Here is a 12,636-nt window from a genome sequence, read left to right on the forward strand (position 1 = left end):
AGCAGCCTGCTTGGCCCGCCCCACGACGTGGGCCGGGGGGGGGCTGTCACCGGAACGTGGGATACGCGCGGAGTCACGTCACTCTGCCTGGAACCACTGGACCACTGGCAGCGCATCACCGCGCGGATACACACACGCAGACCCACGCACACACGCACCCTCCTTGGCTGCCGCCCACTGGCTGTCAGAGCGCCCGCCGGCTCGCCCCGCCAAACAATGCAAGAGACGACGTTTCGATAATTATCGCCGTCAGGAGTGCGTGCACCGCGAAACGTGCCTGTCACAGCCGCTCGGCGCACAGCGCGAGCGAAAACAAAAGGTATGGAAGTAGGAACCCCCCACACGGACGACCGAATGCGAGCTTTGCAAAGCGAGGAAATCAGGCCGTGACGAGGGAGGAGAACAACAAACGCGGCACCCCAGCACAGTGCGACCCGGGGGGGGGAAGGAACGCCAAGCTTTGGGATGTGACCAAAACAAACACAGCTCTCTGTTGCACAAATGTTTTTCCCCCCCCCATGTTAAAAGTGTTAGCAGATGCAGAGGGTTCTGCGGAGCGAGGGGGGTGAGGTTCTGGTGTGCTGGGTGTGGTACGGCCGGGGGATGGCAGAGGGCAGCACACAGAGTCTCCTCGCATCCTCGGGGGCCGCCTGGGTTCACTGACAGGCATAAGGTGAGCTGGCAGAGGGCCCTCTACCCCCCCCGTTTATCCACTGGAAAAAGCAGCCCAGTGCCTCGCAGTGTGGGGCTGCTGGCACCGGGTTCCCTCCCAAAACCCCCCTTATGAGCCCCCCCTTGTGTGCTGGCAGATTCCCCCCTCCTCTCATCATCCTGGCATGACTCGCAGTGGGAGGGGGTGCCGGTGGCTTTGACATTGCACCTGTGTGGGCATCGGCGGGTCTGGCCTCTGGGACGTTAGCACGATAGCGGGACAGCTGTGCCTCCTGCGCCCCCCCCCCCCCGAGCCGTGTGCCCTGCACTTTCCTGGCCCTGGACATTGCAGCTTGCCATCTCGGACCTATGAGGTCACGTCTGTGCCAGGGAAACGCTCCATCTCCTTCTACCTATAACACTGCAGACACGGCATACGGAGGACAACTAAATCTTTAATAAGCCAGAGCCCCCCCCCTCCATCTTTTTACCCCCTTTCTTTCTTCCCCCGCCAAATCTGTCAAACAAAAGCGGGTTTACATCACCCCCCCCTGCCTCCCCCCGGCTCACCCGTTCTTCAGAAGTGTGGGACGACAACCTTTTCCAGAGCAAGGAGCTGCTTTGAAGTGCTTGGCTGCCACATCTTTTGAAGCCAGTTCGAAATCTCCCATCCAACTTCAAACCCACCATGCCGTTGGGTGGGGTGGGGGGTGGGGGGGGGGGGGGTTGCAGTAAATTGCCGTTTGACACTGCGTGGTCTCGTAACAGAACACGCCTAAAAGACTCGGGCTTCCGAGAAGACAGGCGATGGCATTCGTGTCAGCGTCATTATCGATGGTATTTCTGGAATTAACTAGGTTGCCAAGGTCAGATTAAAAAGAAAACCACTCATTAATTGTCAGTATTACGTTCCAAAAGACTCCTAACCTTCATATATTTGAATGCCCCCCCCCCACCGAGCTTGCGCAGCAAGCCTGAGTAATATATGTGGGCCACTGTGACTTTGCGCTGACAGACAGCCCCCAACAGACATTCGCTGGCTGCGTCTCTGCCTCGTCCCCGTGCTCGTCTCCTGATGCCAGGGTGTAAATCTCCGCCGGTTTGAAGTCATTCGGACTCCGGTTACAGCCAGACCTGAAAGGGCAGCGCCATCTGTGTTGCCCTGCCAAACCTATTAGCTTATTCTTTCCAAGTTCATTTAGAACATGCGATCTCACGGAATTCGCTAGCGTGAGATCCCCGGGAGAAAGAAAAAAAAGCGTCCACATTGATCAAGGATGGAATAATGGCCTGGACTGAATAACCGAGTCACTGAAAGGATCGAAGCAAACCTGCCTCTGTGTGTGTGTGTGTGTGTGTGTGTTTTTTTTTTTTTATGCGGCCCTTTTGTGCGGCAAAACTTAAAAGACCAGCTGCAAAAACTCTCTAAATAAAGTGAGGAATATTCGATGAAAGCCTCTGATGAAAGGGGGCTGATGAAAGGAAAGGGGCCACAAACAGGCCCCGAATTCAGCCGGGGGAAGCGCCGCGTCCATCTTCATTTTCCACACACTCCATTACCGAGCGGCGGACGCGCGGGTACAGTAGACTTGCCTAGCTCCAAAGGGTATTCTGCATTTTCAATGGCCTGTCGAGATGTCTGAGGAACGGATCAGAATAGGGCTCAGAAGGGAATGAATTTAGCGGCTCAATGGGCCCAGGACCACCCAGACTGTACATGTTTGGGGCCCGTCTCCCTCCGGCAGAAATACGACTTCCTCGTGTTAAAACGGGACCCGTGATTTCACCCGGTAAAAGAGGCAGTATTTTCTCCACGTGGTCGCACGCTGTCCTCGGCACAATGCCGGGCCCGTATTCACAGAAGTTTACTCAGTATAAATGCATGTCAGCGACATTCAAGTCTTTGTGCGTCACTGAAAGAGCACCACTGAGGTTTATACGTGTGGGATGTAGCGGCGGGCGTTAGGAACGCCGAAGGAGGCCGTCCTCGATGTGGAAAAGCGGTCTGGGATTTCACTGACGGATGATTCATCGACGTGACTTTGTGCCGGAGCTCGAGAGAGGGGGCCGCCTGACAAGGCGGCCTGAAAGAAACCACACACATCTGGCACACGGCGCCGTACATGACAGAGTGCGTTACATATGGCATGATGCGTTATACCACAGAGTATCACCCGGTAACCGGGTTCCATGTAGTCACCGGTGCCGTAGCCTGGACAGAAATTAAGTAACAAGGCAGGAAATCCCTCTCTGTGTATTGGAGGGGTTAGGGTGTGCCTGTTTTCTGGAAATTCTGGAAAATAAGGCTTGGGCACGGTTAGGATGCTCATCCAGCCAAATGACATTTCAGTAACGAGGTACATGCTGCACTTAAACAGCAAAAATTGGCCTGCAAAGGCTTTAGGGAATGTCGACCTATTGGATGTGACGCCCAGGGAAAATAGGGGAAAATCTTGCACGCTGTGTTATTGTTTGGTAGGATCGTGGATTTATTTTGTACCTGCCTAGCTAAACAATGGCGATTTAGACACACGGCGAGATGCACTCCGCCAGGATCGCGACTAACGGGTGTTTCGATGACGGACGTGGATTAGTCACGAGGGCGATGCAGTCATCGCCGCAGACCGGTGAGGGAGGCATCAGCAAACACTTACTCATCGTCAGGAGTTAGCTGAACAGGCTCGTTGGTAAACTGAGTGTCGAAGTTATCTAGGCCGTAGTCGTCCGTGATCTGCGGCTTGAAGGGAGGGGTCACCTGTTTCTTCTCCAGCTGAGATGGGGGGAGATGCAGGGGGGAGAGAAAATGAAGCATCTTTAAACAAGCATGACAGGAAGGACGCGACGGGCGCTTTTGTCCGAGCTGAGGAGCGTGACGTTCCATCTCGCACGTTTCTACATTCGAACAGCTGGATTGTTCACGAAATGATATATCGTCATTCGCTCTCTCCTTTCACGGCCGCTACATTGTGTTGGCTGAAATTCCTGCTCACTATTAATAAGGCAAAGCACCATGCCTTTGTGCATGTACAAAGCCAAACCGAGGCGGCAGGACTGCATGCTAATTTTGTCATTAATATTGCCTCTCCTGCTGTCCTTCATTCAAAATCCAAAAATTAATTACAGCCACCTGTTAGAGAACGCGATTAAGCCACGATTCTTCCTGGGCCCATCGAGTCAGAGGGAGATCAGCGACGGCAAACAAAATGCACAGCGCTGGGCTTGTTTTCATGCGCATGTGTGTGTTTGTACATCTGTGTGCATTTTAGAGGTTCATTTTAACATCAACACTGACTCACGGCTGCTCGAACCCAAATCAGGAACACAGAATTCAGAGGTGACAGAATGCAGCTACACACTCTGCACTTCGGCCAAACGGTGAGCTAATTTCACTGCATTTCTCTATAATTTTATTTCTTGTGTCGTACGAAGAAAGTAAAGGAAAAAAAAATGGATGGAAAAGTTAAGCAGAGAAGAAGAAACGGCGAGGAGAACAGGGAGTCAAACAAACAGAAAAACAGGCTGTTTAAAGCGAGAAAGGCAGCTTGTAGCCTAGGAAGCGGTACAGACGGAGAGGGGAGTAGAGGAGGTGCTGCAGGGACTTTCATTACTGATTCAGAGGAGGCCCGGGAGCCAGGAGCCGCGTGGGGTTTGTACAGCGCGCTCTCACACGATTTCCCTTTGCTGTTCGAGATCTTAAGGGTCCTGGTGGGTAACTGCAAAGTCCCGGCAGTGCATAAAGACTCATAGAGGCAGACAGACTGGTTTATTAACCTCAGCCAGCAGAAGCGGCTGCACCACACTTATCTATGTTCTGCTGTGATCCCCCCACCCCTGCTTGTTAAAGGAATGAATGGCAAGTATCTTAGGAGTGAAAAGAGAGCTTCCTGTTTGCTAATCTGAAGGTCACATGGTATGACATTTCAACATACTTCTTTAAGAATGAAAATTCAGGTGGCTTCTAGTTTTATATGAGTAATATATATTATTATTCTGGTGATGGAGATGCTAGAGCAGGAGTGTGAAACTGCAGTCCTGGGGGGCCGGAGCCCTGTGTAGCTTTAGTTCTTTCCCTGTTCCACCACAAATGATTCAGCTCAAGAGTGACGTGGTAACGTGGTGAAGTTGATCAGGTGTGTTAAATGAGGGGAAACCCAAAAATGTGCAGGGCTCCGGCCCCCCCAGGACTGAAGTTTGACACCCAGGTGCTAGAGTCTTACTATTTATCCTTTCAAAATATCCTTTATTGATCCTAGAGGGAGAGTCTTTTGCATACATCACGCTATATTAAGCGGACAGACGCAAAGACATACATTTTCTGCATATTGCAAACAAACACTTGTATATTACAGCAACCCTTGAGAGGAAACACAGGGGGATTAGTGGATATAATAAGCTTATTGCATATTAAACCTGATAACATGGTGACCTGACATTAAAATCTGCTGCAAACGTGAGCCTTAGCTGCTTCAAATGCATTAGCCGTCTAATGCACGGATTGCGTCGGGCGCGAGCACAGCATTCTGGGTAATCCTAATCGAGTATCTCCTGTCTGAATGCGTCTTGCACACCTGCTCTCGTCGGAGGAAGGAGAAGCCATGTCCCGTGGCTGAAGAGAGAGTTAAGCGATTCCAGCGATCAGGTGCCACGCGTGATCATTCTCTCCCCATGCTCATTTTCTGCGCCGGAGCTGAAATTAGCGCATAATCGTCTTCATAAACACCCAGGTGGGGCTGGGGAGGGGGCTTTAGCAACCGTCTGGGAAGAAGGCCACTTCAGACATCTCCAGACTGCTAATTCGCTTCCTCCGCGAGGCGCGGCGCGGTGTGGCGTGATGAGCGCGCACGTACACCTTCGCGTCCCGCGTTGGAGTGCCGGGGGCTTCCTGACACGTTCCAGATGTCGCTGGGGATGTTAATCTCCGCGTCTGCGTGCCGCGGCGGCACTGGGGCTTTTTAGCACTTCGCTAAATGCTCTCGGTGTCCATGTTCGGCTGCGATGGGCCCTTTCACTCTCGCGTTTCTCAACTTCGTATTCCCCACTGTTACAAGCATGTTGATTGCCGTGAATTTCAGTAACACTGGGGGGGGGGGGGGGGGGGATGCATCTGGTGATATCTTATTCCTTCCTGAACTGCTAGATGAAACAATATTGTCATAACTGATATACTATTTTAACATCAGCTTGTAGCTCGATTGCACGTGCGTATCTGTCATTATTGTTTGTGTTTATAGAATCGGTTATTAATGGGGCTAGTAGTTGTAGTAGCTTAGTGTAGTGGAGAGAAATGGTTCGTGATGCCGATGTGACACCTGCATGTGGAACCTGGGTTTTCTAGCAGTACATCTGCATCCTTTCTGGGCTCATTCCTTGCTCAGACACGAATGCCTGGGGGCGGGGAGGGGTGGTGAGTGAACGAGTCGCAGTGAGGGGGGGGGGGGGGGGGGGGGGGAGTGTTGTGAAGGGAAAGAGCTGAAAGCAGCAGAAGATGATTATAAATCACCCCCACGGTGGCCAACAGGCACCTGCCTCTCCAGGGTGGCCAAGCCCTGGGAAGTGGGGGGGGTGGGTGACACGGGGAGGGCATGATGGCACCTGCCTACCCGGCTGGAGACCCAATTAGGGCTCCGGGCTGCATCAGCCGAGAAGGTAAGCGTCGCCCCCCCCCCAGAGGACAGAGAGTCGCTGAGTAGCTCAGGACCAGGGGCAGATTCCATCCCTGGGAACAGCGTGCTGGCTGGTCAGCCCTCATCTGTCCACTGCTCTTATTTTATTGCTCGGCCCTCACTCATGCTTGGGGGGGCTTATGCTGATACCCGATAGTAACCAGGAGCACTGTGACCCCACTACCTGAACCCTGGGTTCTCGAGCTGTGAGCCGCTTCAAGCCACCTTCTCATGAGATCCTCGGCCTATTAAAATGTGCCGTTGAAACTAAATCTGCTGGTCTCAGCTTGGCCTGGGATGAACCACTTTAACTTGGGGGGGGAGGCAGCACACTCTAGACCCTTTTTCACACTAGCAGGTCACACTTGTACTGGCTTTACTGTCACACCTTTAGAGAGCATCCCGAAGTGGTAAAAGCCAGCTATTCTTACCAGCAGCATCCTAACATTTTCTTCGTACAGAGTGCCGCATGTTTGGTTGCCAAGGGGATTCACACTGAGGCTTCCAGAAGCAACATGTTTGAAGGTTCAGCCTTCAGGCTGCGCCCCATCTCTCTGCCGGTCGGCCACCATCCGCCATCCCCAGCATTAAGTACGAGAATATCCGGTACTGGTTTGTCTTAATAATGGCACGCTGTACTGGAAACGGCCGGGTGAGAGACCCAGGGGTATTTCTGAAGTAAGATGTGAGTAAACACTGGTACTGCCTGCGACGGCACGCCATCAAAGACCCCGGGAAGGAAGAGGGAGGAAGCTGAACTATGACTCACCCACCATGGGAACTTCACCCAGCATGGTTAGAAAGGGCGTTGGTAGCATAGCGACCCCCCCCCACCCCCTCGTCTGAGCAAGGGGCAGGAGATGAGAGCCTGGGTCACGTCAAGTCCGACTCAGCCTCGAATCGTGACCTGTGTCGGCTCGCGGACCTCAGCTACGCGAGGAGGCCGGTCCTGGAGAAGGTCCCCCCCTGCTCAAACGGTCCTTCCTGCTTGGATAATCCCGGAAAATCAGCTGCCTTGGGATGCATCACAACTGATCAGTTTGATTAGCATTATATCATTTTTCCACTACGTTAACACATACTGCTGCATCTGGACGTCATGCTAAGTGCTTCGGGAAGACTACGGTGGAAAGGTATGGAAAAAAAAAAAACAATTTGATTTAATTGAAGAAAAGAGCCTCTTTGCAGGAACAACAACCTGGTGCTTTCTAGTTTTAAGGGAACCTTAAATGAAAGTGACATCTGAAGTAAAACAGATTATTCTCTCCTCCTGGTTCCCTTGCATCGGGCGAGGCTGAAATTGCTCCAGTCAGGTGACTTCTAAATGCGGCCCGCCCACGAAGGCTCGCAGGGGACGTAACATGCAGACGAATGACACGGCAACGCATTAGCGGCGAGCCGCTCTCTCGGGGGAAACGCGATTAATATTCACTCCTCTGAGCGACAGCGGTCGACGCACAGAGCCGGGCTCTCGCCAAGCGGCGGGGCGGATTTTACGGAGCTACTTCTGCGCCGCGGCATGCTAACGAGAGTCATCATCGGTGTGAGAGGCCTTAGATATGAAAGCGACTCGGTTCAAGGTGTCTGCGTTAGTGCGTCAGGGGCCTCATTGCCATTCTGAATAACGACCTTTCATCTTCACGTGATTCATGTCAGTTATTTTTAATGAATATTCAGTTGTGACTCGCTAGTCTTAAGCTATGATTTATTTATCGGTAGTCCTGCTGGCTATGCGCCACAAACACGGTTTGAGCGAATTGTTTTACGAACAATTAAAAGCGTCTCTTTTTTCGTCCCAGCTTGCACCTCCCTCCCCACCCCATTCTTCTCCTTCCCTTTTCACAGAGCTGTCTACAGAGCACCCCAGGTAGGCTAATGGACCGGAACCGAATTACGGGCCACAGCCGCATGTCGGAGGCGAGGGCAGTGTGACGGTGACAGTGTCAGTGCAGCCTCGGTGCACTGGCCCCCCAGTCCCCAGTGTCCCATCCTCACCGATTAACCGCCCCCTCCCCAGCCAGAGAAGGTGAGTCTGACACAGGTGATGCCAGCACTAATGTGCCTAGCGCCCCCTACTGGCCGCCTTCAGGAGCGGCAGACTTACCATAAAGTATGTACTGTACATTCCTGTGCTCCCTTCACTTATGTAAATACGTGGGGATCCATCAGCATTGACATGATGAAGACATTGTTTCAAACGATGAAGCATGAGCCCTATAAAATACTAATCCGAATTCCGTATTGACTGGTGCTTTTTATCCTGCATACTTGAACCTTTCCCATCGATGTGAAGGATGGGGGGAGGCGAGGTCTGGAAAAAGGAATCCGAGTGGGGGATTGCCATTCAAGTGTGGGTTTTTAATGTATAGGCAAAGCAATGATGTTCTGCACCCTAATAAGTGCGATATCAGACCGGGATTCGAACCCACATAACTACAGCCAGCACAATTAAAAGAGACAAGGACCTGATCACTAAAGAGTTCTATGTTCAGCTCAAGGAACCAATTGTGGACGTGCCTATGACGTCACTGTCAGGCCACAGCAATATGCAACCATATGCTAACATGCTAAGTCTGTACTTGCTTCAGATACCTGCCTAGTGGTCTGCTTCTTGCTGCCCAGGTGACTTGGCAGTAAGATCCACATCAAGCCTGTGTGCTTCGGGTGCGAGGGGGGAGCCGGCGCCCCCTACAGTCAGGCTTTTTGGTGCGTGCAATGCTGGGAAATAGGAACACAGAGGCCAGGACTGCACTAGCAACATGTGGCACATTCACATACTCAAGTTAATTCTGCCCATTTCAACTGCGGTCAACAGCCGCGGCGGCAGACACGAGCAGCCCTGGCTTGTGAAACAGCCTCTGACACGAGATCATTTCCTACGCTGCCGTCGGCCGACACTCTGGGGCTCCGTCATGTCAGGGAGGTGCTCGCTCGACACACGGCAGCTGTGTGCATTCGGTTCCGACAACCCTGGGGGCCGCGGGGGCTCCGTTATAAGCCGATACAGAGAGTCCCCAGGGATGCCGCAGCCTGCCAATCACAAGCTTCCGGATTTTGTATGGAGACTGTACCGCTGGCCTAATTTAACCCTGCAACATCCAGTACCGTTGCATATGCTAATACTACAACACAACACAGGCCTGTACTTATCAGGAGATCTTCCTAGATAGTGCAGGAAAAATATGTTTGAAAAATATGTTGAAAACCTGTATGAATATTGTTTTTCTGTCAGACCATTATAAGTTTACTCTATTAAAATTAAATTGCCATCAATGTCAAGTCTCTATTGACGACATAAATTACTCATTATCAGCAGAGGTAGCAGCAACAATAACAGACTGAAGAGAGTTTACAATGTAGCCGTTCTTCGTAAAAGAAAATTTTGGATACCATTACCTCAAGTTTGGGGCACTTTCCAGAAATTGTTCCTACACATTTGCAAACCTTAGCTCTAGCTCAGCTACATAATTACTCAACAGGTCAAAAAATGAATCCAATTAAGCGAATCGATGCCCTCAATGATGACAGGGGCTTCATCCAAAGTCGTGCTGTAAAGCGATGGTTGCTTACGGGTGTCGCTCTGATGTTGGGGGCGACGCGATTGAGGCCTGGCTCCCGTCCTAAAGATGGACTCGCCATCTTTCATCCATACACCCACAAACAAGGTCTCAGAGTGTCACTCCGGACATCCTGGTGATGTCATCAGTGTTGCTCCTTAAAACCGAATCAGGGCCCCCCACAGCCAGACTGTCACATCAATACACCCAACTACAGAAAGGCGTCTTTTATAAATACATCAGCCGTGCCCCGTGACTTGCCCGTCCCGGGCCCAGGGGGGGCTCTCCTCACACACACGGCCCCTTCTCCTCTATCTCGGCATCCGAGACGTTAACCCCCTCATCCTGGCAGGAGCCTCGGTGCTTCTCCAAATGTTTAATTCATTAATAGCTCGTTAAAGGCAGACGGAGTAAAAGCCCAGTCGGCTGTGGGCTCCGACTGCCGGTGAACATTTCATTAAGGCTACAAACGAGGAACGTTCACGCCCAGAAGGCGTCGACTCCGTCGTGACCGGAGGGCGTCATAAATCATCACGCGCAAACGTACCACCACTGCCAGAGCCGCCTGCCCGCTCCCGGAGAACGCGATTATTACCCCGTTACTCATTTAAATAAATAATTCAGGGCCATAAAAAGAAAAAGGAACCGAATACCCGCCCCCCCCCCCCCCCCGCCACCCCCCCACTCTAATTACCGAATCCGTTTTTCAAGAAGGACCCGTTAGGAAGCTTCCTGATCAGCGGGCAGCTCCGTCCCACACTGGGCGTGCGGGCAGGCTTTGGATGGCACAGCCTGAGGAGAGAAGCAGAGGAGTTTAAAAAAAAAATAAAGCTAACAAGCAGGAGAGAGACGTATGCAGGAGGTGGCAGCCAGGCGTCGTTTCAGGCGTCTGGGTTTGATGCTTCTGGCCCTGATGGTGCTGCTGTCCACCCCACCTGGCTGATAGGTCCACCTCTACGCCGCCAAGAACAACCTCATAACGTGGGATCTTCTTGTTGCTTCCTACCACCTTATAATGATTCTGCCTGGCGTTAAACACCATGTGAAATTCACCCCCTTCTCGCTTCTATTTACAGGTAGTGACCGGAAATGTTAGATATAGAAAGAGGCATCAATCACTTCTACAGTGATTACATGCTAGGTAGAAAAAAAAAAGGGCTGAAATTCTTCATGGCATTGAGAGGTTCCTTCTTTAGTCTATTTTGAGCTGGAAAAGCGAGGCATGATGATAAGGTAGGATGCTGGAAAGGCTATCAGCCTGGCTCAGATCACATTACATGATGCTTTGCTCTACAAATCAGTCCAGAATATGAGCCGGGTAGCTTGATTCGTTTTTAATTTTTATACAGGAAGTCTGTTTTGTTGCATTTTGCCTTTACTTTTACCCAAGTGCAATATCACACACAAAAAAAGAAAAATTCTAGCTTAAACATCTGAGTTATTGCTCAATGTTTTATATAAGATAAATCTTCTAAGCCTTGATTGATCCTAAACGCACAGCAGCCGAATTAATATTAGCTACAGGTGAACCATTTGCAGTGAAAACCAGCCGACTGGGATTCTAACTCGAATCACAAACTGCGCTAATGCAAACGAGGACTACCCAGTAATGAGATCCGGCGATCCACTGACATGTGAGGTCACTGGTGGCTCTGAAAAAAAAAGGTGTGCCGCTAATATATATATATAAAAAAAAAAAATTCACGCCATGTTCATTGGCGATTGCAGGTCTCCATGGCAACAGAGATGCAGGGCAAATACAGCAGGGCCCCCATTAGACACAGTGAGGTGCAGCCGGGAATGAGCAGAAATGCTTGATTACAGTTATAATAGAAACCAAAGAACTCGTCTGAGGCTTTCAGTGCGGCTCCCTGAATGGTTCCCGGAAAGAATGCGCACAGTCGCTGATACGACGGCGCTGGGCTCGACCCCCTGTCCTGCCGCCCATGACCTTCCGAGAAATCCAGAAAGAGCACCGCAACTATCGCTGGCGTCCCTGAATGAACACATAGGCCGAATAGGCGTCCGTTCTCAGGCCGTGCCCTTCTGTTGTAGACCTCGGCTCGCTCCAGCAACCGTGTTTTACGTGCAATTCACGCACAGCTATTCAGGTCCTACAAGGTATCATCTTACATTGTATTTATTTAGCGGGCGCTTTTATCCAAAGCGACATACATATTTCGAGAAAGCAGCGTCAGACAGTCCCTGAAGCAAGAAGAGGTTGCTCAAGGTCCGAGTGGTCAAGTCACTCTGCTGACTTCAAGATTTGAACTGCCGACTCTCCGATCTCGGCGTCCTGTCCTGCTCAGCTACACGCTCCCTACATTAGTGACCTTTTTTTCAGAGGGGATGCTCAGTAGGGCTCGTCACCACGCTAGAAAAACAAAAAACTCATTCATAACAATTCACAACTCATAAGACATATTTTACACATGCATCGGAGCGCTAGCCGCTAGCATGCTAATCACTGCTGGGTTAAGATTCTTCTGCTGACTGACATACTGTGCAAGCCCGTGAACTTCTGCGCGATCAATCCCAGTCTGACCAGTGGCGCCGGCAGCCACGTGCAAACATCTGCCTGCGGATTTTTATTTTTAATAAACTTTTGCAAAAAGGTGGGGAGGAACACATGTGAAGTAAAGTGCTGGGTGTGTGTTAGAGCCACGGATTCCTTTGAAACGCTGTAACCACCAACGGGCAAATGCACTCCCCAGGCCCGAAACGTGAAAGGACACCCATTAGTAATGGACCTGCACCTCCATGGG

At 51.2% G+C, this 12,636-nt stretch overlaps 1 protein-coding gene across 6 annotated transcripts in view; it reads right to left on the reverse strand.

Moving 5' to 3' along the window:
- Window positions 1–12,636, reverse strand: part of prkcz (protein kinase C, zeta) — a 113,393-nt gene that overhangs the window by 3,560 nt on the left and 97,197 nt on the right. For all 6 annotated transcript variants that reach the window (XM_049017845.1, XM_049017843.1, XM_049017849.1 and 3 more), the window contains one exon: window positions 3,306–3,421. In XM_049017845.1, coding sequence (XP_048873802.1) covers window positions 3,306–3,421 — 116 coding nt within the window. The remainder of the gene's footprint in view (window positions 1–3,305; window positions 3,422–12,636) is intronic.

Source organism: Brienomyrus brachyistius, chromosome 6 (genome assembly GCF_023856365.1).
Source record: "Brienomyrus brachyistius isolate T26 chromosome 6, BBRACH_0.4, whole genome shotgun sequence".
Taxonomy (NCBI): Eukaryota; Metazoa; Chordata; class Actinopteri; order Osteoglossiformes; family Mormyridae; genus Brienomyrus; species Brienomyrus brachyistius.